At 40.5% G+C, this 20,928-nt stretch overlaps 1 protein-coding gene across 2 annotated transcripts in view; it reads left to right on the top strand.

Annotated features, from left to right (window-relative positions):
- Positions 1–20,928, top strand: part of CHN2 (chimerin 2) — a 334,983-nt gene that overhangs the window by 168,115 nt on the left and 145,940 nt on the right. For both annotated transcript variants that reach the window (XM_089917579.1, XM_089917580.1), the window contains exon 3: positions 4,543–4,598. In XM_089917579.1, coding sequence (XP_089773705.1) covers positions 4,543–4,598 — 56 coding nt within the window. The remainder of the gene's footprint in view (positions 1–4,542; positions 4,599–20,928) is intronic.

Genomic DNA, 20,928 nt, shown 5'->3' with positions numbered 1-20,928 from the left:
CAGGTTTGGCTCCTGGATCCACATGCCCTCTTAAGTGATAAGTGGCTGTTAGAGGACATCCCTGCAGGGTCTCTTAGTAGCTGACGGGTTTGGACTGGGCTTAGCATCACCCAGGCCAGGGCTTTCACTCGGCCTCCATGGAGTTGTGTTACCAGAGGATGAGCCGAGTTTTCTTACTGAAGAAAAAAATAAAACACTCTCTCAGTGAGCTCTTGATTTCTCAGTCTGCTTCAGGTTTCCTGGGGAGCAGGGAATCCCCTTCTCTTACCTCCACGTTCCCTAGTGACCATCCCCACCCCATCCCCCTGCCTAACAGCTTATTCCAGAATAAGAATTCTCTCTTGTGCTGCAAGGACCCAGGGCTGGGGAGTGCCTGGGACAGATTTGGAGCATTGCCGCAGAAGCACAGTCCATCATCTCGCCCCTTAGCACACAGAATCACCCAAGCAGCGACATTTGTTATTGCATTTTGCTTGTGACGTGGGTTTGTTGAACAAAGAAAATTCAAGAAACGACATTTTCAAGATTATGTGACATGTTTCAGTTATATTAAATGGGCCTCATGGATGTTTGTTTCGTTATAGCCAACCTTGAAAATGAGGGACTGGGGCTGAAGCTGAGATAGAGTCTAGGGCCCCATTTTTTTCTGTGGCTGCCATGGCAATTGGTTGTCATCTCATTATCTTTATAGAGACATATTATTCAGGTGGCAAACAGGCTTTGTCAATTTCTATTGCTTGGAACAGCACTGAGCAGATTTTGTAGATCCTGAGACTGGCTCACTGAAAAATAATGATTGATTAATGATGTGTGCTGCCCAGAGACCAGCAAGGAGAGGTGGCACCCCTGGCTTGAGGGTTTTTCAGCGACTCCCCCACCAAAGTTACTCCTAGCTGGGGCTATTTCCAGTTGTAAGACTGGTGAATGACCATGTATCTCTTTACTCAGAGGATACAGCTAAGGGCTTTAGCCTGTTGACACAGGAGAGGAACTGTCCCTTACATTCCTTCTCCTGTAACCTCTGTGATTGTTAATGGCGTCTCAATCTTTCAAGCATTCAAGGCCCTTTCCTCCATTCAATTTGTAATCCAGCCCTGGCTATCCCCCTCTGCAATCAACTCACCTCCTCTTAGTGTTGTCCTAACTCGTACTTTCAGGATCTCCTTTACATACAACTAAAATACAATTCTTTTTTGCTTCCCTGCCTCCAAGGATCCCCCTCCGATCGTTCCTTCAGTGAAGCAAAGGGCAGTGGCCCCCGCTCCTGACTGTGTGTTGGAATCTCCCAAAGACTTTTAAAAAGAACATATTTCGGGGCCCCTTGCCAGGCTGGCAGAGTGAGCATGGCCAGAGACGATGGTGTCTGAAAATCTGTATTTTATAATTATATAATTTATATTTTAGCTCTTCAAAGATTCTAATGCAAGCAGCCCCACTTGGGACCTCTCCACCATCTGCTTTAGGGAACCACTGGTGAGGCTGAAAAATATAGACCTTGGGACCTGGAAATCAGGCCTTAAATCTTGATTTCATCATATTATCTGTGTGACCTTGAGCTCCTTCACAGCTTGACGTCTCCACTACTTTGTCACTGAGGTGGAGAATAACAGTTACCTTGGAGGTTTGTTGGGAGGAGTAAATGAGGAAATGTAGATAAGGTGTCTGGCACACAGTAGGTCTCCAGAAAATGAGAACTTCTATTTTTCTGAACAGTCTTATCCTTATTGTCATTATTCTGAAACAGACCAGATCATGTCACCTCCCTGCTCAAAACACGTCACTGTTCCCCCATTGTCGACAGAAGAACGTCCATGCTTCCTACCATGACCTTCAAGGTTCAGTCCCACATGGCCTCCTCCCACATCTGCCCCGGGCACACTGGACTCTCACTGACCAATCAGCACGTCATTCCCTTTTACTGGTGGGGCTCTTTCCTCTATCTGTACCGCCCTCTCTTTTCTCTACCTGTGGACACCCTGCTAACTCTTCAAGAAGAGCTCCATGCTTCTCCCCTCAGGAAGCCATCCTGACCACCTGAGTAAAAAGAACTGCTTCCTCCTCTGCCCTTAATTAAAGCACTTGGCCCTTCCTGGTTTTGTTTCTCCACATGTATCTCCCTCACTGAATCAGTGTCCTTGAAGGAATGGCTTGTGACCCATGAGTCAATGCATACAAATATGCGTTAAGCATCTACTATGTGCCACGCACTGTTCTAGGCGCTGAGCGTCCCACAGTGGACAGAACAAAGTCCCTGCCCCCAAAGAGCCTACACATTAGTCAAGGGAGACAGCACACAAAATAAACAAATACAGCGTGTTAATGGTGATGAGTACTGTGAAGAAATGTGAAATGGTGTAAAGGTAGCGGAGTGATGGCATGGAATTTTATACCAAGTCAGGGAAGACCTGAATGAAGGGGGAGGAGTGCCATCTAAACATCTTGGGAAAGTGCAATCCAGGTGGAGGGCACAGCAAGTGCAAAGGCCCTGAGGCATGGAAAAATAAACCTGGGCTTTGGAATCGAAAGGATACATTTTAGCTGGATGGTCTGGGGCAAATATTTCACTTCTGGGTACTTATTTCCTCATATAAAATATGAGAATGGTAATGATACGTTCTGTCCTCGGAGCTCTTGTGAAGGTTCAATAAGACATTGTTCCTGCCACATAACAGGTACTGATATGCTGGTTCCCTTCTCTTCTCTCTTCCCCTCCATCCTCACAGCCTCCACATAATGCTGACTGTGGTATCTGTTCTACGGCAGATGTTCAAATATTTGCCAATATGAATTGCAAAGGTGCGCTTAGCTTAAAATGCTTCTCTCATAACAGCTGTACTTCCTTTGCCACCTTCGAGGGAAGCATTAAAAACGGTGTTCACAAAACTGTTCCAGCCATGCCCCCCACATATAACTGCTGGCTTCCGAGGGCATTGACAATGGGAAGAGAAGAGAGGATAGGATTCTCTGGATGTGGGTTCTGCAATTGCTCTAAAGCTCTGTGATTCTAGGAGATGCCCCCTTTGGTTCCCTTTACACTCATTAACAGCAAAACCCTGCTGAAAAGCAGTTAGTTGCTGTTGGAGCTCATTCGAGAGGAATAAAGGATTCCATGCAGACTCTGTCGTGATTTAAAGAGAGCATGGGCTCTAGTGGGAGAGTCAGTGGAATGTCCAAAGCTATTTCTCTATTTTTAGCCAGTTCTTCCTCATGTTTCCTCCTGCACAAGGAGCCTTCTCTGACCTGTCTCTGATACATGGCTACAGTTGTCCTTAAGTGACACAGGCATCATCATTAGTGTGGGCAACCTAAGCTTAGAAATGCGACACGTTAAAACATCCATATGAGGGTTAGATGGTTTCTTCTCTGTTAGGAAGCTGAATCATCTACCCTTAATTAGGTAAGAAAATAACCATGTTGAGCTGAAGGCATTGGGGAGCCATAGGTACAAAATACATCTCATCATTTCCACCTCTGTTTCCATGTGACCATCTGCCCTTCAGTTAAAATTTCTTTTTTTAATTTTTAGACCTAAGAATAAGCCAGAAGTTTTTGCTTCTCTTATTACATTTTCCAGAAGACTTTATGTGATCTAGTTTTTAACTTCTCATAGATGTATTCTATGATATGATTCAGAGATTTATTTGACATTAATTATTCCCTCTTCAAGATTCTGAAGATAACATCAAGGAGGTTTATTTTCAACCTCTATTTCCATGGAAGTAGAATCCCAAGGTACCTGCATAGAGTAGCTTTTCCTCTAAGAGAAGTAATCAAACTAGCTGAGCAGCAGAAAATCACTCATTATAGTCTGAAAAATTACAAATAATATTCTGATAAATTACATTTTTGTATACAGTTACCTGCTTTCCTCCATGCCCAAGCCTGAAAGCCTGTCTTTAAAACAGGATATAAGAGAGTTATTATTATTTAAGATACTAAAGGGCCCAAGCAAAAGGAATGACAGTGGGTGGGAAATAGTCAAGTAGATAAGTATCCGTGGTGATGGACAGGGCAAAAATGGAACTCGTGAAAAGAGAAATGAGTTGGGGCTTCATTCACTCACAGAATCAGCTGTGTCTCTGTCCATAACTGTAACATTTCAGAGAATGCCACTCCTCTTCTAATGCCAGTCTTTCCCTGGTATGTCAAGAAACATCAGCATTGAGATTCAGGAATCCTATTACATGATCTTACTACCTAGGTACTCAAAAGTACAATTTCATCTTTAAAATTGTCGAAAGAATTTTAGTCCTATCTAGTCTTCCAAGAAAGCCATAACATGAACAATGCCAGTAACAATTATGACACTAAATTGTCCTTATAAGAATTTTAAAAAATCAATTTTGCCCATTTATATTCGTTGTGACTAATTTCCATTTAAATGATCTGCCTTTATTTAGTCTAAAAATGTGTCTGTATCTCCTTTGTTTCTTGGTTGAGAAATTTGCAGTTCTTGAAAGGTGGTTAGGTGGAACTGTTTGAAGACATGTTGGTATGTGCTAATGCTCTTTAATTATAATTCTCTCTTTTTATATTTGGCAGTATATCAGTTACAGCAAGAGGCCCCTCGCCCCAAGAGGATCATTTGCCCTGCGGAGGTCAGTACTCAGCTATTTCCGATACACCTCGTTAAATATGATGAATGGTCAGCACTTTGTTCATATTGGAGGACCTTCAGATTTCCTGGGAGTTGATTTCGTTTAATGTTTGTTAAAGTGTCACCAAATTTAACATCTAAATAATCTATATTTTGAAATCAGGTATTATTTGAAAAATACTAACTTGGAATCAGAAGTCTTACATTTTTCACTACTACAGAGGCAAATTAAGCATCCTTTGTAAACTCTCCAAAATGTGTGTTCTGGTTGTTTTCTTTGTTCCTGCAGTTTTGATACTTTTATCACTTTTTTATTATGAAATGCTTCCAAAAGAGAAAATGCAGAGAATGATAAATATCTGGATACTCTCAACACCCATATTTAGCAAACCTTTACATTTTGTCATATTAAAAAAAAAATCCCTACGAGAAAAGTGACTGGGTTTTTATTCTTGGAGATAAGCTTAAAAATATATTGACTCATAAAAATGCTTACCAGGCACAGAACTTTCCCTAGCCCTCCTTTACTTATCATCTGGGATGCCAGCAAGATTTGAAAGACAGGACTAAGGCTCTGTTTTCTATTTTTATGCTGACTAGGTGCTTTAACAGCCAGACCAATATCCTTCAAACAAAGGTCCATGGGTCCTTGATTATTTTTGTTATTATGACTTCAATTAAATACAGAATAGCAGATTTCTTTTAAAGTGTCACATCTGCCTTATCAGAGGGCAAGGCTCTACTTCCAACAATCTTGAGATTTTTCCTTGAACATCAGTACTTTCTGGCAGACTGACTGGATCTGGTTTTGAATCTGTCTCAAAGGCTTAGGTACATATGTACCCACACCCAGAGCCAACTTACCACTGTTCAATAAGTGTTTCTATGTGAAATTTTACTTCTGTTGAAGGGCACTGAAGTTCATCAAGTAATCTGAATTTTAATAGAGTGGACATTCTCATCCCAGAAATATAGCCTGAGAAGAGAAAATATTTGATCTGTAAGGAAAAATCCAGGATGAGGTCAAATCTTTATTTGGTGGTACGATTTTGTTCCATCACTAACCCTGCTGACTTGTCTTTTGGTTATTAAATAATATCCAAGTAAGAGAAATATAGGATAAATACAAAATTTTTAATGAGATGCTTTAATTAGGGTATTTTGGGTGAGAAATAAGAAACAAGTTGTTAAAAATTCTTTCAGTCCTACTTTACGTTTAGTATTTTGCCATCAGGAAAAATATAACCATGTGTAGGGAGTTAGAGGAGTTTAAATGTCTCCATGAAAAGAATGTTTGTAAAATTAAAATACAACTAAAGTCTCTTCCTAGGGGTATTAATAAAAAGTCTACTGGTAAGGTCGGGCACTAGAACTTGAAACCCAAAGGGATATAGTAAATATTCATTTGTTCATTTATTTTATATATATATAATATATAGATACAGAGAGAGACTGCTCTGTTCTGACTTAGATCTAGGTGTTGGGAATACAGCAAAGAACTTGGCTATTGGTGCTTTGAGTTTCATATTAATTGTATGTAATTAAAGGTATATTTAAGATGTTATCTATGGGTGGGTGTAAAAGAGAGAGAGAGAGAAAGAAAGAAACAGAAAGAAAGAGAGAAATAGAAAGAAAGAGAGAGAGAGCGAGAGAGAGAGAGAAAGAGTCCGAGCACCTCTTTGTTTCTCAAAATCCTTGGAACCATGTCTGTTGTCCTCTAAGCCAGGTGGAATGTTAGCAGTGGAGATGGGTAGATTCAGATTAGCTTCATGAAGCGTCTTCACAGGGTTCCTCTGAAACTCTTCAGACATCCTATGGGCTGAGGGTCCACAGCCTATCTCTTCAATGTCACACTTGCATCAGAAGGAAGTGCCCCAGAGGCCTTAGCAAAGCAGAGCTGTGAGCCACAAGCCACCACCATCTGCTATGACTAAAGGACATGGCGTGTGTACAGCTTTTTTCATCCTCCTTTCTAGTCTTGTAAACCAAGCTTTTCACATTTTGACCTTTATCAATCTGATTCATTAATAAGTTATGCCTGGTGGATGCCGGATTCCTAGGTAACTTGCCTCTAGGAATTCCATATCTCATTTCTACCAGGAAGCCTAGCACAAAATGGACATTCATCAACTCCATTTCCTCAGCAGGCAGCATGGGGCCATCCAGCCAGGCAGATGTCAGGTGATAAAGGTCCGAGTGTGCTGGAGGAACAGGTGCTGCCGAGGCGAGGGCCAGCCAGCGTAGCTTCAGGGCCCTTTGTCCTCCTGTGCAAATAATTCCTGCCCACACTGCTCGGCCTCCCAGGACTTGGCCTCCTTCTAGTGAAGGAGTGGTCGCTGGTGAAACCACTCCTGCTGCAGAGGGTGTTTTAGCAAACGGCTCTGTGCCTTATAGCACACCTGCGTGCTCGGGGATATGCCTAATGAAGAAGCCTTTCAGTTTGAGTGTGTGGCCAGAAAGCCTGAAGCTTTATTAACATATTTACATAAAGCCATAAAGGCTATTTCTTTTGAACAGTGAGTTATGATTTTTTCTGTGTCTTTGCCATCTTATCCCTCAGCTAGCCATTGAGTCCTCGCTTTACTTTACCCACAGCCTTGCTGCCCTCCTTCTTAGTCTCCAGCCCCTCTCCTCTCAGCCACCTTGTCCCTGGCAAGCCTGCTCCGCTGTGTTGCTCCAACACACTCCATCTCTTTTGTTTCTCTGATGACTAATAACCTCCCAGGCTATGGGCCTCTCTCAGGTTCGGGTCCTCCCACTGCAAGTGATACATCCCACATTAGAGCACCAAGTGAGTCTGCAGTTACAGTCATGGAACACTGTCGTTCAAGTGTACAGACACAGGCCAACCTGACTTGAATGCTTGGTGGCTCTCGACGGATACCAACCGCCTAATGGACTTTGTTGGAGAACTAGGCGATCGAGGGTACAGACTGATTCAGCAGGTGAAATCCAGTGAGTTTTGCAAACCCAGGAAGGGGAGCCCGGCTGCAGAGTCAGCTGGGCTTGTTTTGCATCCTTGTTCTACCACTTTCCGGCTACCTGACTTGGAACCAAGCACTTACTCTCTCAGGGGGATTAAGGTCTACCCGCAGGGCAAACAGCTACTGCGCAGGGTGTTATAAGTGGGATCCATGTGGCAAGTGTCTAGAATGGTGCCTGGCACATCGGAGGTACTCACTGTTGATGATTCATGGCAGATTCAGAAATCTGTGGAGAGCAAGTTCTGAGACAGTCATTAGGGACAGAGTCACAGCAATGACAGTATTCTCTGGATGTGAGGGCCAAAAAGGCAGTGATGAAGAACAAAGCACGATTCCTGGGTCAGGGATTAAGCTGCCATGTAAAAAGATGCTGAGGGTGAGGAACAGAAAGAACAAGTGGCTGAACAATGGCTCTGGCGCCAGTTAAGCCAGGGAGGGTCAGTTACTGAAATAAGAGTCCATGGCTTTCTTGAGATTCATCGTGGTAAATTAATATTTACTGAGCAGCCACGGCACCTGGCACTCTTCTCTACCAGCATTTCCTGAGCGCTCCGTGCCAAGAGGTTCAGAACATCTTCCGGTATGCCAAATTCTCACTTGCCCTTTCTGTCAATTATCAATCAGTCGTCACATCAGCATTTATTAATCACCAAATGTGTGCCTGGGTGGTCTGCTAGGAATAGTGCAGAATATCGACTCCTAAATTTGCATCTCTAGCTAAGACCTCTCCCCTGGGCTCCAAACACCTCGCTCCATCTGTCTACTTGACCTTTTCAGGGAGATGTCCCACCGGCCATCTCTAGCCTAATGCTCAAAGGAGAACTGGACCCCACTCCATTAAATGGCACCTAACTTCAGAAACCTGCATGCCTGTCTCTCCTACCCTCAGCCTTTTCTCTTAGCAAGCTGCATTTACCTCCAAATATATCTTGCATTTGTCACTCTTCTCTGCCTCCAGGACTACCATGGGCTTGGGCCCATCATCGTTTCTTACCTGGATTGTTGCTGCTCAGCAACCTCCAGCCTCATCTCCCTGCTTCCACTCTTGGCACTCTCCCGGACACACACACACACACACACACACACACACACACACACACACACACACACACACACACACACACACACACACACACACACACACACACACACACACACACACACCATTCTTCAAACAGGAGCCCAAACCATCATTGTTAGATATAAATCCAACTGCTTCAGCAGCTTCCCATTGCTCTTAAAAGCAAGACCTCGGGCTTCCCTAGTGGTGCAGTGGTTGAGAATTTGCCTGCAGATGCAAGGGACACGGATTCGAGCCCTGGTCTGGGAAGATCCCACATGCGGTGGAGCAACTAGGCCCGTGCGCCACAACTACTGAGCCTGTGCGCCTAGAGCCCGTGAGCCACAACTACTGAGCCTGCGCGCCTAGAGCCCATGAGCCACAACTACTGAAGCCTGTGCGCCCAGTGCCGGTGCTCCGCAACAAGAGAAGCCACCGCAATGAGAAGCCCGCGCACCGCAACAAAGAGTAGCCCCCGCTCGCCACACCTAGAGAAAGCCTGTGCACAGCAACGAAGACCCAACGCAGCAAAAATAAAAACAAATAAATAAATTAATTTAGAAGTAAATAAAAGAAAAAAAAAAGCAAGACCTCTTGCCATGGCTCTGAGCCGTGGTGTGGCTCCTGCCTTCCTCACTGCCCTGTCTGTAGCATCCTTCTCAGAGTGCACTGCCTTGCAGCCCCACTAGGTCTTGCTCCTATTCATCAAACAGATCATAGTGCTGCTACCACAGGGCCTTTGCATTTGCCCTTTGCCTAGAATTCTTGTCCTCAAGTTCTCTGCATGTCCAAGTTTCAGATCAAATTTCACCTAATAAAGCCCTCCTTGAACCCCCTAAAATTTAGCACCTACAGATCTTCTCTCTCGTTTCACCCTATTTATTTTGTTTATAGGACTTAATACATGCTCTAGTATACTTTTGATCATATTTAACTGTTTACCTGTTGCTTGTACATCTCTCTCCAGGAGAATATAAGCTCCAGAGATGTCACCAGTCTTAATCATAAGTACTTCCCTAGCATTAAGCCCAGGGCCAAGCAGCAGTGGGTAATCAGTAAATATATGGTAAAATGATGAAAAAAAGGATAGAGACTGCTAACATAAGGAACTTAGAATTCTCAAACTATTACTAATAGCATATCAGATTTACTCAATGCTGTTATTAGGGGAGTGAGTTGAACTTTCTGGCTGTTGTTAAGGTTCTTACGTAAACATGGACTAATACTTTTTCCTGGAACATTCTCACTTTCTTTTTGGCCTTTCCAAAAGGCCAAACGTCAAGATTTACTTGCAAGGGCCCCAAGAATTACCTGAAGAATATAAAATATGCAGAAATTCTTTTATGACTGTAAATGATTTGGTGTCATTTGTCATTCTTTTTTGAAATTGTTGTAGTGAATATGGGATTATAAAAAGCAATTTCAAAGCAGAGAAATAAATTACATACTATCATTTCAAATTGTTCTCCATTTTATGAGGCTTTACTTCCCCTCTCCCTTACCACAGAGTATTTTGGAAGTTTTTTTTTTTAATGCAAAAGTGGATTGTAGAACTGAAGTTGTACAATTCACTTTTGTAGAATCTTTTTTTTTTCTTGATTGTCTGAGGTTAAGCCAAGTACAGATGACAGTGGACTATCTTAAGTTGCTGTCGTACCTTATTTTACCTCCTAGTGAATTGTATTCACTTTTTAAATATTACCGTAAGTGCCCCTTCCCCCTTTTTGTGCATTTTCTCTAGCTTTTGGTGTTCCTAAATATCTACCCATTTCATCCCTTCTACCTTTATTTGTAAAAACTGTCCTTTTAAGCCTATAAGAGCATTTCATTTTATCATTAGGCTTTTAAGTTTTCATTCACCATACCTAGATTTCACGTCTTAGAGTCTTGTAGCTTTAGGCGTTTCTCTTGTCTTAGACACGTCTGGAAGATCTTAACAAGCCATACTGATTGGCTGTATCATTCTCAACTAGCTCAGTACATTTCAAATCACAGATTTAAAGTAAACTCAGAGGGGTTTTCTAATATTCTACCATCCTCCCCCTTTTCTTTTTCTATTCATTGAAAATAAATGTTTTTTGAAAACTCTACTGATTCAAGACATCTAGACGATTTGTCTTTAACGTAATGAGATTGATTCTTTAAGCCACACACAAAAATCAATCCCATTACCTTTTAATTGGCTTTATGTGTAGCAATCAGAAGGCTATTTCTTCCCTGGTCAGAAATATTTCTCTTCTTTTCATCCTAGACTTTCTCCACTCGTCTCTTTTCTCCCCTTACTATTGACACAACCTAGAATCAAAGGCTTTTCCCAACATTACTCCCCCCCATGCTTTCATCTCACTCCCTAATGCAGTCAGGCGTTTTTGCTGCTGTGATTTCATCTTCAGCTAGACTCACTTTGCTTGTAGACCCACTGTTGTAAAGGGGGAAAACCTCATAAAACTAATGTTAGAAAAAAAATTTTAGACATATGAGTTTTATTTTCTTTCTAAAGATAAAACCAAGTTTTCTGCTGCTTTAAATAAAAAGCTGCTTTTTTTAAAATTAACAAGTGAGGCCATCTACCAAAATAGATAACCTTCCAAAAATTTTGCTCTCTTTGGAATATTCTGAATTTCTTCTAGTGTAACACAGATTTTGAACGTTTGCACCTAGAAAATATTTATTCATTTCCAAGGTGATATCGTGAGAAGTGGATAAGGGCTCTTGAGGACAAGCTGCTATAGGATTCAGATGCTCAGAGGCTCCAAGCCGAGAGGACAGATGGCTAAACTGGAGAGGGCCACCAAGGAACAGCATATATATATAAGTTGAGGCAAAAGTAGAAGGTTTTTCTCCTTAAAACAGAATAAGGAAAATGACGGCGAATTAACAGTGATTGATAAGAAGTAAAATTTCTTTTTTTTTAAATGTGCATCTTTTCTTAAAAATTTTCACATGAATTCGTATTTTATTTTATTTTGAGTTTTTTAATTCTGTTTTATTTATTTTTTTATACAGCAGGTTCTTATTAGTCATCAGTTTCATCCACATCAGTGTATACATGTCAATCCCAATCTCCCAATTCATCACACCACCACTCCACCCCCCTGCCGCTCCCCCACTTGGTGTCCATACGTTTCTTCTCTACATCTGTGTCTCAATTTCTGCCCTGCAAACCGGTTCATCTGTACCATTTTTCTAGGTTCCACATATATGCATTAATATATGATATTTGTTTTCCTCTTTCTGAATTACTTCACTCTGTATGATAGTCTCTAGATTCATCCACATCTCTACAAATGACCCAATTTCATTCCTTTTTATGGCTGAGTAATATTCCATTGTATATATGTACCACATCTTCTTTATCCAGTCGTCTGTCGATGGGCATTTAGGTTGCTTCCATGACCTGGCTATTGTAAATAGTGCTGCAATGAACATTGGGGTGCATGTGTCTTTTTGAATTATGGTTTTCTCTGGGTATATGCCCAGTAGTGGGATTGCTGGATCATACAGTAGTTCTATTTTTAGTTCTTTAAGGAAACTCCATACTGTTCTCCATAGTGGCTGTATCAATTTACATTCCTACCAACAGTGCAAGAGGGTTCCCTTTTCTCCACACCCTCTCCAGCATTTGTTGTTTGTAGATTTTCTGATGATGCCCATTCTAACTGGTGTGAGGTGATACCTCATTGCAGTTTTGATTTGCATTTCTCTGATAATTAGTGATGTTGAGCAGCTTTTCATGTGCCCCGTGGCCATCTGTATGTCTTCTTTGGAGAAATGTCTATTTAGGTCTTCTGTCTATTTTTGGATTGGGTTGTTTGTTTTTTTAATATTGAGCTGCATGAGCTGTTCATATATTTTGGAGATTAATCCTTTGTCCGTTGATTCATTTGCAAATATTTTCTCCCATTCTGAGGGTTGTCTTTTCATCTTGTTTGTAATTTCCTTTGCTTTGCAAAAGCTTTGAAGTTTCATTAGGTCCCATTTGTTTATTTTTCGTTTTATTTCCATTACTCTAGGAAGTGGATCAAAAAAGATCTTGCTGTGATTTATGTCAAAGAGTGTTCTTCCTATGTTTTCCTCTAAGAGTTTTATAGTGTCTGGTCTTACATTTAGATCTCTAATCCATTTTGAGTTTATTTTAGTGTATAGTGTTAGGGAATGTTCTAATTTCATTCTTTTATGTGTAGCTGTCCAGTTTTCCCAGCACCACTTATTGAAGACACTGTCTTTTCTCCATTGTATATCCTTGCCTCCTTTGTCAAAGATTAGTTGACCATAGGTGCGTGGGTTTATCTCTGGGCTTTCTATCCTGTTCCATTAATCTATATTTCTGTTTTTGTGCCAGTACCATGTTGTCTTGATTACTGTAGCTTTGTAGTATAGTCTGAAGTCAGGGAGTCTGATTCCTCCAGCTATGTTTTTTTCCCTCAAGACTGCTTTGGCTATTCAGGGTCTTTTGTGTCTCCATACAAATTTTAACATTTTTTGTTCTAGTTCTGTAAAAAATGCCATTGGTAATTTGATAGGGATTGCATTGAATCTGTAGATTACTTTGGGTAGTATAGTCATTTTCACAATGTTGATTCTTCCACTCCAAGAACATGGTACAACTCTCCATCTGTTGGTATCATCTTTAATTTCTTTCAACAGTGTCTTATAGTTTTCTGCATACAGGTCTTTTGTCTCCCTAGGTAGGTTTATTCCTAGGTACTTTATTCTTTTTGTTGCAACGGTAAATGGGAGTGTTTCCTTAATTTCTCTTTCAAATTTTTCATCATTAGTGTATAGGAATGCAAGAGATTTCTGTGCATTAATTTTGTATCCTGAAACTTTACCAAATTCATTGATTAGCTCTAGTAGTTTTCTGGTGGCATCTTTAGGATACTCTATGTATAGTATCATGTCATCAGCAAACAGTGACAGTTTTACTTCTTGTTTTCAAATTTGTATTCCTTTTATTTCTTTTTCTTCTCTGACTGCCATGGCTAGGACTTCCAAAGCTATGTTGAATAACAGTGGTGAGAGTGGACATCCTTCTCTTGTTCCTGATCCTAGAGGAAATGCTTTCAGTATTTCACCGTTGAGAATGACATTTGCTGTGGGTTTGTCATATATGGCCTTTATTATGTTGAGGTAGTTTCCCTCTATGCCCACTTTCTGGAGAGTTTTTATCATAAATGGGTGTTGAATTTTGTCAAAAGCTTTTTCTGCATCTATTGAGATGATCATTTGTTTTTTATTCTTCAATCTGTTAATAAGGTGTATCACATTGATTGATTTGCGTATACTCAAGAATGCTTGCATCCCTGGGATACATCCCACTTGATCATGGTGTATGATCCTTTTAATGTATTACTGGATTCTGTTTGCTAGTATTTTGTTGAGGATTTTTGCATCTATATTCATTAGTGATATTGGTCTGTAATTTTCTTTTTTTTGTAGTATCTTTGTCTGGTTTTGGTATCAGGGTGATGGTGACCTCATAGAATGAGTTTGGGAGTGTTCCTTCCTCTGCAATTTTTTGGAAGAGTTTGAGAAGAATGGGTGTTAGCTCTTCTCTAAATGTTTGATAGAATTCACCTGTGAAGCTATCTGGTTCTGGACTTCTGTTTATTGGAAGATTTTTAATCACAGTTTCAATTTGATTACTTGTGATTGGTCTGTTCATATTTTCTATTTCTTCCTGGTTCAGTCTTGGAAGGTTATACCTTTCTAAGAATTTGTCTGTTTCTTCCAGGTTGTCCATTTTATTGGCATAGAGTTGCTTGTAGTAGTCTCTCAGGTCGCTTTGTATTTCTGCGGTGTCTGTTGTAACTTCTTTTTCATTCCTAATTTTATTGATTTGAGTCCTCTCCCTCTTTTTCTTGATGAGTCTGGCTATCAATTTTGTTTATCTTCTCAAAGAACCAGCTTTTAATTTTATTGATCTTTGCTGTTGTTTTCTTTGTTTCTATTTCATTTATTTCTGCTCTGATCTTTATGATTTCTTTCCTTCTACTAACTTTGGGTTTTGTTTGTTCTTCTTTCTCTAGTTCCTTTAGGTGTAAGGTTAGATTGTTTATTTGATATTTTTCTTGTTTCTTGAGGTAGGCTTGTATAGCTATAAACTTCCCTCTTAGAACTGCTTTTGCTGCATACCATAGGTTTTGGATCATCATGTTTTCATTGTCATTTGTCTCTAGGTATTTTTTGATTTCCTCTTTGATTTCTTCAGTGATCTCTTGGTTATTTAGTAATGTATTGTTTAGCCTCCATGTGTTTGTATTTTTTACGTTTTTTTCCCCTGTAATTGATTTCTAATCTCATAGCATTGTGGTCAGAAAAGATGCTTGATATGATTTCAATTTTCTTAAATTTACTGAGGCTTGATTTGTCACCTAAGATGTGATCTATCCTGGAGAATGTTCCGTGCACACTTGAGAAGAAAGTGTAGTCTGCTGGTTTTGGATGGAATGTCCTATAAATATCAATTAAATCTATCTAGTCTGCTGTGTCATTTAAAGCTTGTGTTTCCTTATTAATTTTCTTTTTGGATGATCTGTCCATCTGTGTAAGTGAGGTGTTAAAGTCCCCCACTATTATTGTGTTACTGTTGATTTCCTCTTTTACAGCTATTAGCAGTTGCCTTATGTGTTGAGGTGCTCCTCTGTTGGGTGCATATATATTCATAATTGTTACATCTTCTTCTTGGATTGATCCCTTGATTATTATGTAGTGTCCTTCCTTGTCTCTTATAACCTTCTTTATTTCAAAGTCTATTTTATCTGATATGAGTATTGCTACTCCAGCTTTCTTTTGATTTCCATTTGCATGGAATATCTTTTTCCATCCCCTCACTTTCAGTCTGAATGTGTCCCTATGCCTGAAGTGGGTCTCTTGTAGACAGCGTATATAAGGGTCTTGTTTTTGTATCCATTCACAAGCCAGTGTCTTTTGGTTGGAGCATTTAATCCATTTACATTTAAGGTAATTATCGATATGTTTGTTCCTATTACCATTTTCTTAATTGTTTTGGGTTTGTTTTTGTAGGTCCTTTTCTTCTTTTGTGTTTCCCACTTAGAGAAGTTCCTTTAGCATTTGTTGTAGAGCTGGTTTAGTGGTGCTGAATTCTCTTAGCTTTTGCTTGTCTGTAAAGCTTTTGATTTCTCCTTCAACTCTGAATGAGATTCTTGCCGGGTAGGGTAATCTTGGTTGTAGGTTCTTCCCTTTCATCACTTTAATTATATCATGCCACTCCCTTCTGGCTTGTAGAGTTTCTACTGAGAAATCAGCTGTTAACCTTCTGGGAATTCCCTTGTATGTTATTTGTCATTTTCCCCTGCTGCTTTCAATAATTTTTCTTTGTCTTTAATTTTTGCCAGTTTGACTACTATGTGTCCTGGTGTGTTTCTCCTTGGGTTTATCCTGTATGGGACTCTCTGCGCTTCCTGGACTTGTGTGGCTATTTCCCTTCCCATGTTAGGGAAGTTTTTGACTATAATCTCTTTAAATATTTTCTCAGGTCCTTTCTCTCTCTCTTATCCTTCTGGGATCCCTCTAATGCGAATGTTGTTACATTTAATGTCATTCAGTGGTCTCTTAGGCTGTCTTCATTTCTTTTCATTCTTTTTTCTTGATTCTGTTCCGCATCAGTGAATTCCACCATTCTGTCTTGCAGGTCACTTATCTGTTCTTCTGCTTCAGTTATTCTGCTATTGATTCCTTCTAGTGTATTTTTCATTTCAGTTATTGTATTGTTCATATCTGTTTGTTCTTTAATTCTTCTAGTTCTTTGTTAAACATTTCTTTCATCTTCTTGATCTTTGCCTCCATTCTTTTTCCAAGTTCCTGGACCATCTTCACTATCATTATTCTGAATTCTTTTTCTGGAAGGTTGCCTATCTCCACTTCATGTAGTTGTTTTTCTGAGGTTTTATCTTGTTCCTTCATCTGGTGCATAGCCCTCTGCCTTTTCATCTTTTCTGTCTTTCTGTGAATGTGTTTTTTGTTCCACAGGCTGCAGGATTGTAGTTCTTCTTGCTTCTGCTGTCTGCCCTCTGAAAAGTAAAATTTCTTAAGAAGCTACTACTAGAGATGAAGTACTACATTGTGTAGTTAGTTGTTTTAGAAAAAAAAGAATAACCGATAGCATCATGTATTATAACACACGCTCTGTTATCCTCACTTAGTCTGTGACAGCCATAACCCAAGATACCATTGCTCACAGATCGGGAGAGGGAGAGGGGTGGTCCAGACTGAGGGCACAGAGGTTATGAGGAGGTGCTGGCTTTTGTAGGGCCAACCTTACCCAAACAGAAAGCAAAGGTCTCCACACCAGTCGCTATCTAGAACAACCCACAGTATGTCTGCTCTGTGACTCAGAGGTCAGGTCCAGCAAAATTTCAGGTGTGGCCAGGATCCTCTGAGAAAGGGAACAGGTACATAGCACTGCGTGCACTAGTGAGATTTAAAAGACATGCTTCACATTTGACTCATCTGGTTAAATATTAACTGAGAAATAATGTTGGTGGGGGCAGGTTACACTTTGCCCCGAGCAAGCCATGTTTCCTAGGGTAGTGTGGCCTGGCTAATCAAGCAGTGAGACTTTTGAAAAGTAATGTAGATGGCACAGTCTCAGACTGTCCCGATTTGACTGTGGCTGCTCTGAGGCATATTGCCTAATTATTTACTGCTGTCAGTCTTTCCATAGTAATGAGTGCTAACACATATGGATCACTTACTGCGCCCTGAGCGCTGGGTTAAGAGTTTCACATATGTTATTTCTCATAACAGTGCCATGGCGATTGTTATCTGTCTCGTTTTACAAGAGGAAATGAGACAAATAGCACAGGAAGGGCAGAGCCAGATTCAGACTCAGATAGTCCAAATCCAGGACTGGCCTTCTAACCCAGTGATTCTGAAAGTGTGGTCCTAAGACCAGCAGCAGTGGCATCACCAGGGAACCTATCAGAAATGCAGATTTTCTGGCCCACCCCCGACCTGCGAATCACAGACTCGGAGTTGGGGCCCAGCAATCTGGGTTTTAACAAACCCTGCAGGTCATTCTGATGTTTGCTCAAGTGGGAGGACCACTGCTATAGCCATTGTTCTCACTTCCTCTAATTTCTTTTTTTTAAAATTGAAGTATAGTTGATTTACAATGCTGTGTTAGTTTCTGGTGTACAGCAAAGTGATTCGTTTTTTATATATATATATATATATATATATATATATATATGCATATGCATATATACTATATATATATTCTTTTTCAGAGTCTTTTCCATTATAGGTTATTACAACATACTGAATATAGTTCCCTGTGCTATACAGTAAATCCTTTTTGTTTATTTTATATATAGTGGTATGTCTCTGTTAATCCCAAACTCCTAATTTATTCCTCCCCGCCTTTCCTCTTAGGTAACCATAGTTGTTTTTTTTTTTTTCTATTTCTGTGAGTCAGTTTCTGTTTTGTAAATAAGTTCATTTGTATCATTTTTTTAGATTCCACATATAAATGATACCATATGGTATTTGTATCTTTCTGACTTATTTCACTTCCTAGAATATGATAATCTCTAGGTCCATTCATGTTACTTCAAATGGCATTATTTCATTCTTTTTTATGGCTGAGTAGTATTCCATTGTGTATATATACCACATCTTCTTTATCCATTCATCTGTCAATGGATATTTGGGTTGCTTCAACGTGTTGGCTGTTGTAAATAGTGCTGCCAGGAACATTGGGGTGCATGTATCTTTTCGAGTGAAATGGTCTCTCTACTTTCTGTTTCATGCTGCTTTCCCTATGCCCTGTACTAGGAGAATCAAGATGCTTTGTTTCCTGATGATGCTTACTGTTTGCCCAGCACTGTGCTAGATTTTTCATGAACTTCAAAGTCGATGCCAAGTCACCCCATAGCCGCCATTTTTTTAGATGTACTTCCTCCTAGATATTATTTTCCACCCTTTAAAAGTATTTTGCCTTTGCCTTTCTTCTTTGCTATGTCTAGCTTTCCCACACCCTCGTATGTTGCAGAGGCCAAATATGAATCTTTGTAGGGGAATGGTCAGTGCTTAATTTAACCTGGTTTTCTATGCCCACCACCGTCCTCCCACTCTTCTTAGTCTTATGTTTGCAGGACTAATTAACAAAAATGTTCAAATTCAGTTCTAATCAGGTGGTTCATACTCATGCTTGTCCATATTTGGTATATATTCTTATGAACTCCAGCTCTTTTTAGATGTTTTCCTTACCTTGTGACTGTGCAGAAATCCTGGCTAGATCTTGCTTTTTTTTTGGCTGCATTGGGTCTCTGTTGCTGCGCGTGGGCCTTTCTCTAGTTGCGGCGAGCGGGAGCCACTCCTCACTGCAGTGCGCGGGCCTCTCACTGCAGCGGCCCCTCCCGTTGCAGAGCACGGGCTCTAGGTGCACGGGCTTCAGCAGCTGCGGCAGGCAGGCTCAGTAGCTGTGGTTCGCGGGCTTAGTTGCTCCGCGGCATGTGGGATCCTCCCAGACCAGGGATCAAACCTGTGTCCCCTGCATTGGCAGGCAGATTGCCAACCACCACGCCACCAGGGAAGTCCCTTTACTCTTGCTTTTATGGACCTTTGTATTAATAAAAATACCAAATCCATTATCATTATGTCAGGAATACTGTGAATTATATTTCTATTTTCCAAGTGCTAGTCACTTCACTCAGTGGATCATCTCTGTGCTCAGTGAGTAGCTCTCAATTCAGGATTGCAGGCAATTAATTTACCAATAAAAGCTAGTCCAGTGCTGGTGCAGTCCTGACCTTGCCTCCTTGCCTCAGTCTACCACTCCTTTTGCCGTCCCCAGGTTTACTGGTGCCATTGGTAATCAGTCACCTTTGGCTCTGTCCTCTGACAAACCACAGTCTTGGCATTAGCTCTCAGTACACCGTATCTCCCTGTCTTGCTGGACAGAATAGCAAGCTTTGCTTTCGCGATAGTATCTCTTTCTTCCTCCTTATTTACATGGCCAGTGTCATCTCCCCATCTACTGTGGGAGGAAATTAAATAGCCTTGGCACAGCCCGACAAAGGCATATTGGATGCCATCAAGCACCTTGTGTCTTCCCAGGTAATTACGCATCGATCGTTAGATGAATTGTTCTTGTATCTCCAGGGGTATTTGTACCGTGTCTGTAATTACACTTTTCTGGTTGTCCCTTTGATCTGCTGTGATCCTCCAAGTTCCATGACTTCTCGAAGACCATGCTTAATGACGCTGCTGCAGCACCTTTCAATTCAAGGAAACAGATCAGATCCCTCAGGGTTTCAGTATTCCCCGTCGTTTAACAATATAATTCAACTATTTGCTGTCTTAGTTCATTTTGATTTTGTAAGTTGGCATCAATATGCCATAGAGTAAAAATGAATGATTCTCTCCTTTCTGCACAGTAAGAGACAAAAGGGCATGAACACAAATAGATGATTTGACCCAGCATTAAATAAAAAGGCCTTTTGAGGCACTGGCAAAAGCTCAGAGTTTTGAGCTAACTATAAGATGTCCTGAAACCGTTTTTAAGAATGGACTCTAATGTTTGTTAGTCTAACATAGCCATTGGCAAACTATAGTCTGCCAGCTTTTTTTGTAAATAAAGTTTTATTAGAACACAGCAATGCTCATTCCTTTATGTATTGTCTACGGCTGCTTTTTTGCTTCCATGTGCAGTACTTGAGACAGATTGTATGGTCCTCAAAGTATTTACTATCTAATCCTTGACAGAAAAAGTTTCCTGACCCCTAGTCTTGCACTTGAAGTAACTTTGAAGAGTGAGTTAATACATGTACAGCACTCAGAACAGTGCCTGGCATTTATCTATGGGAAGTATTGATCTTTAATTTCTACCACTTCCCAAGCACTTGTGTAAATGTTAGCCAAAAAGGGAATTTTAGACCTGTAATGTAGGATGAATTTGATCCCAAGCCATTATAAGGAACATTTTGACCTTCATATTTAACACATGTAAATTGATGAAAGAAGCCAAGGCAGTTACAATAAGAAGTTGTAAAAAAAAAAAAAAAAAGTTGTTCTTTCACCTGCTTTCTCACGGCCACTTCCTCCCATCAAGAAATGGTAGCCTGTTAGAAGACGTAGCCCAGTGCTTCATAAGCAGGAAATTGAAGAGATGTGTGGAATCTCTTTATTTGGTAACACCATCTGAACATGCAAACTAAGCTCACTTTCTTTAATTTCAGGAACAGAGCTGGTGTTACCTTCCTATTAAAAGTCTATATGTTACTGAATTCTGATTAATGATTTGCCTGCTGTAGCATCTGGGG

The sequence above is a fragment of the Delphinapterus leucas genome, chromosome 9 (assembly GCF_059928025.1).
Source record: "Delphinapterus leucas isolate spDelLeu-1000000601 "Yukka" chromosome 9, BTC_Dleu_Yukka2, whole genome shotgun sequence".
Classification (NCBI taxonomy): Eukaryota; Metazoa; Chordata; class Mammalia; order Artiodactyla; family Monodontidae; genus Delphinapterus; species Delphinapterus leucas.
This window is presented reverse-complemented; position numbering and strand designations above follow the sequence as displayed.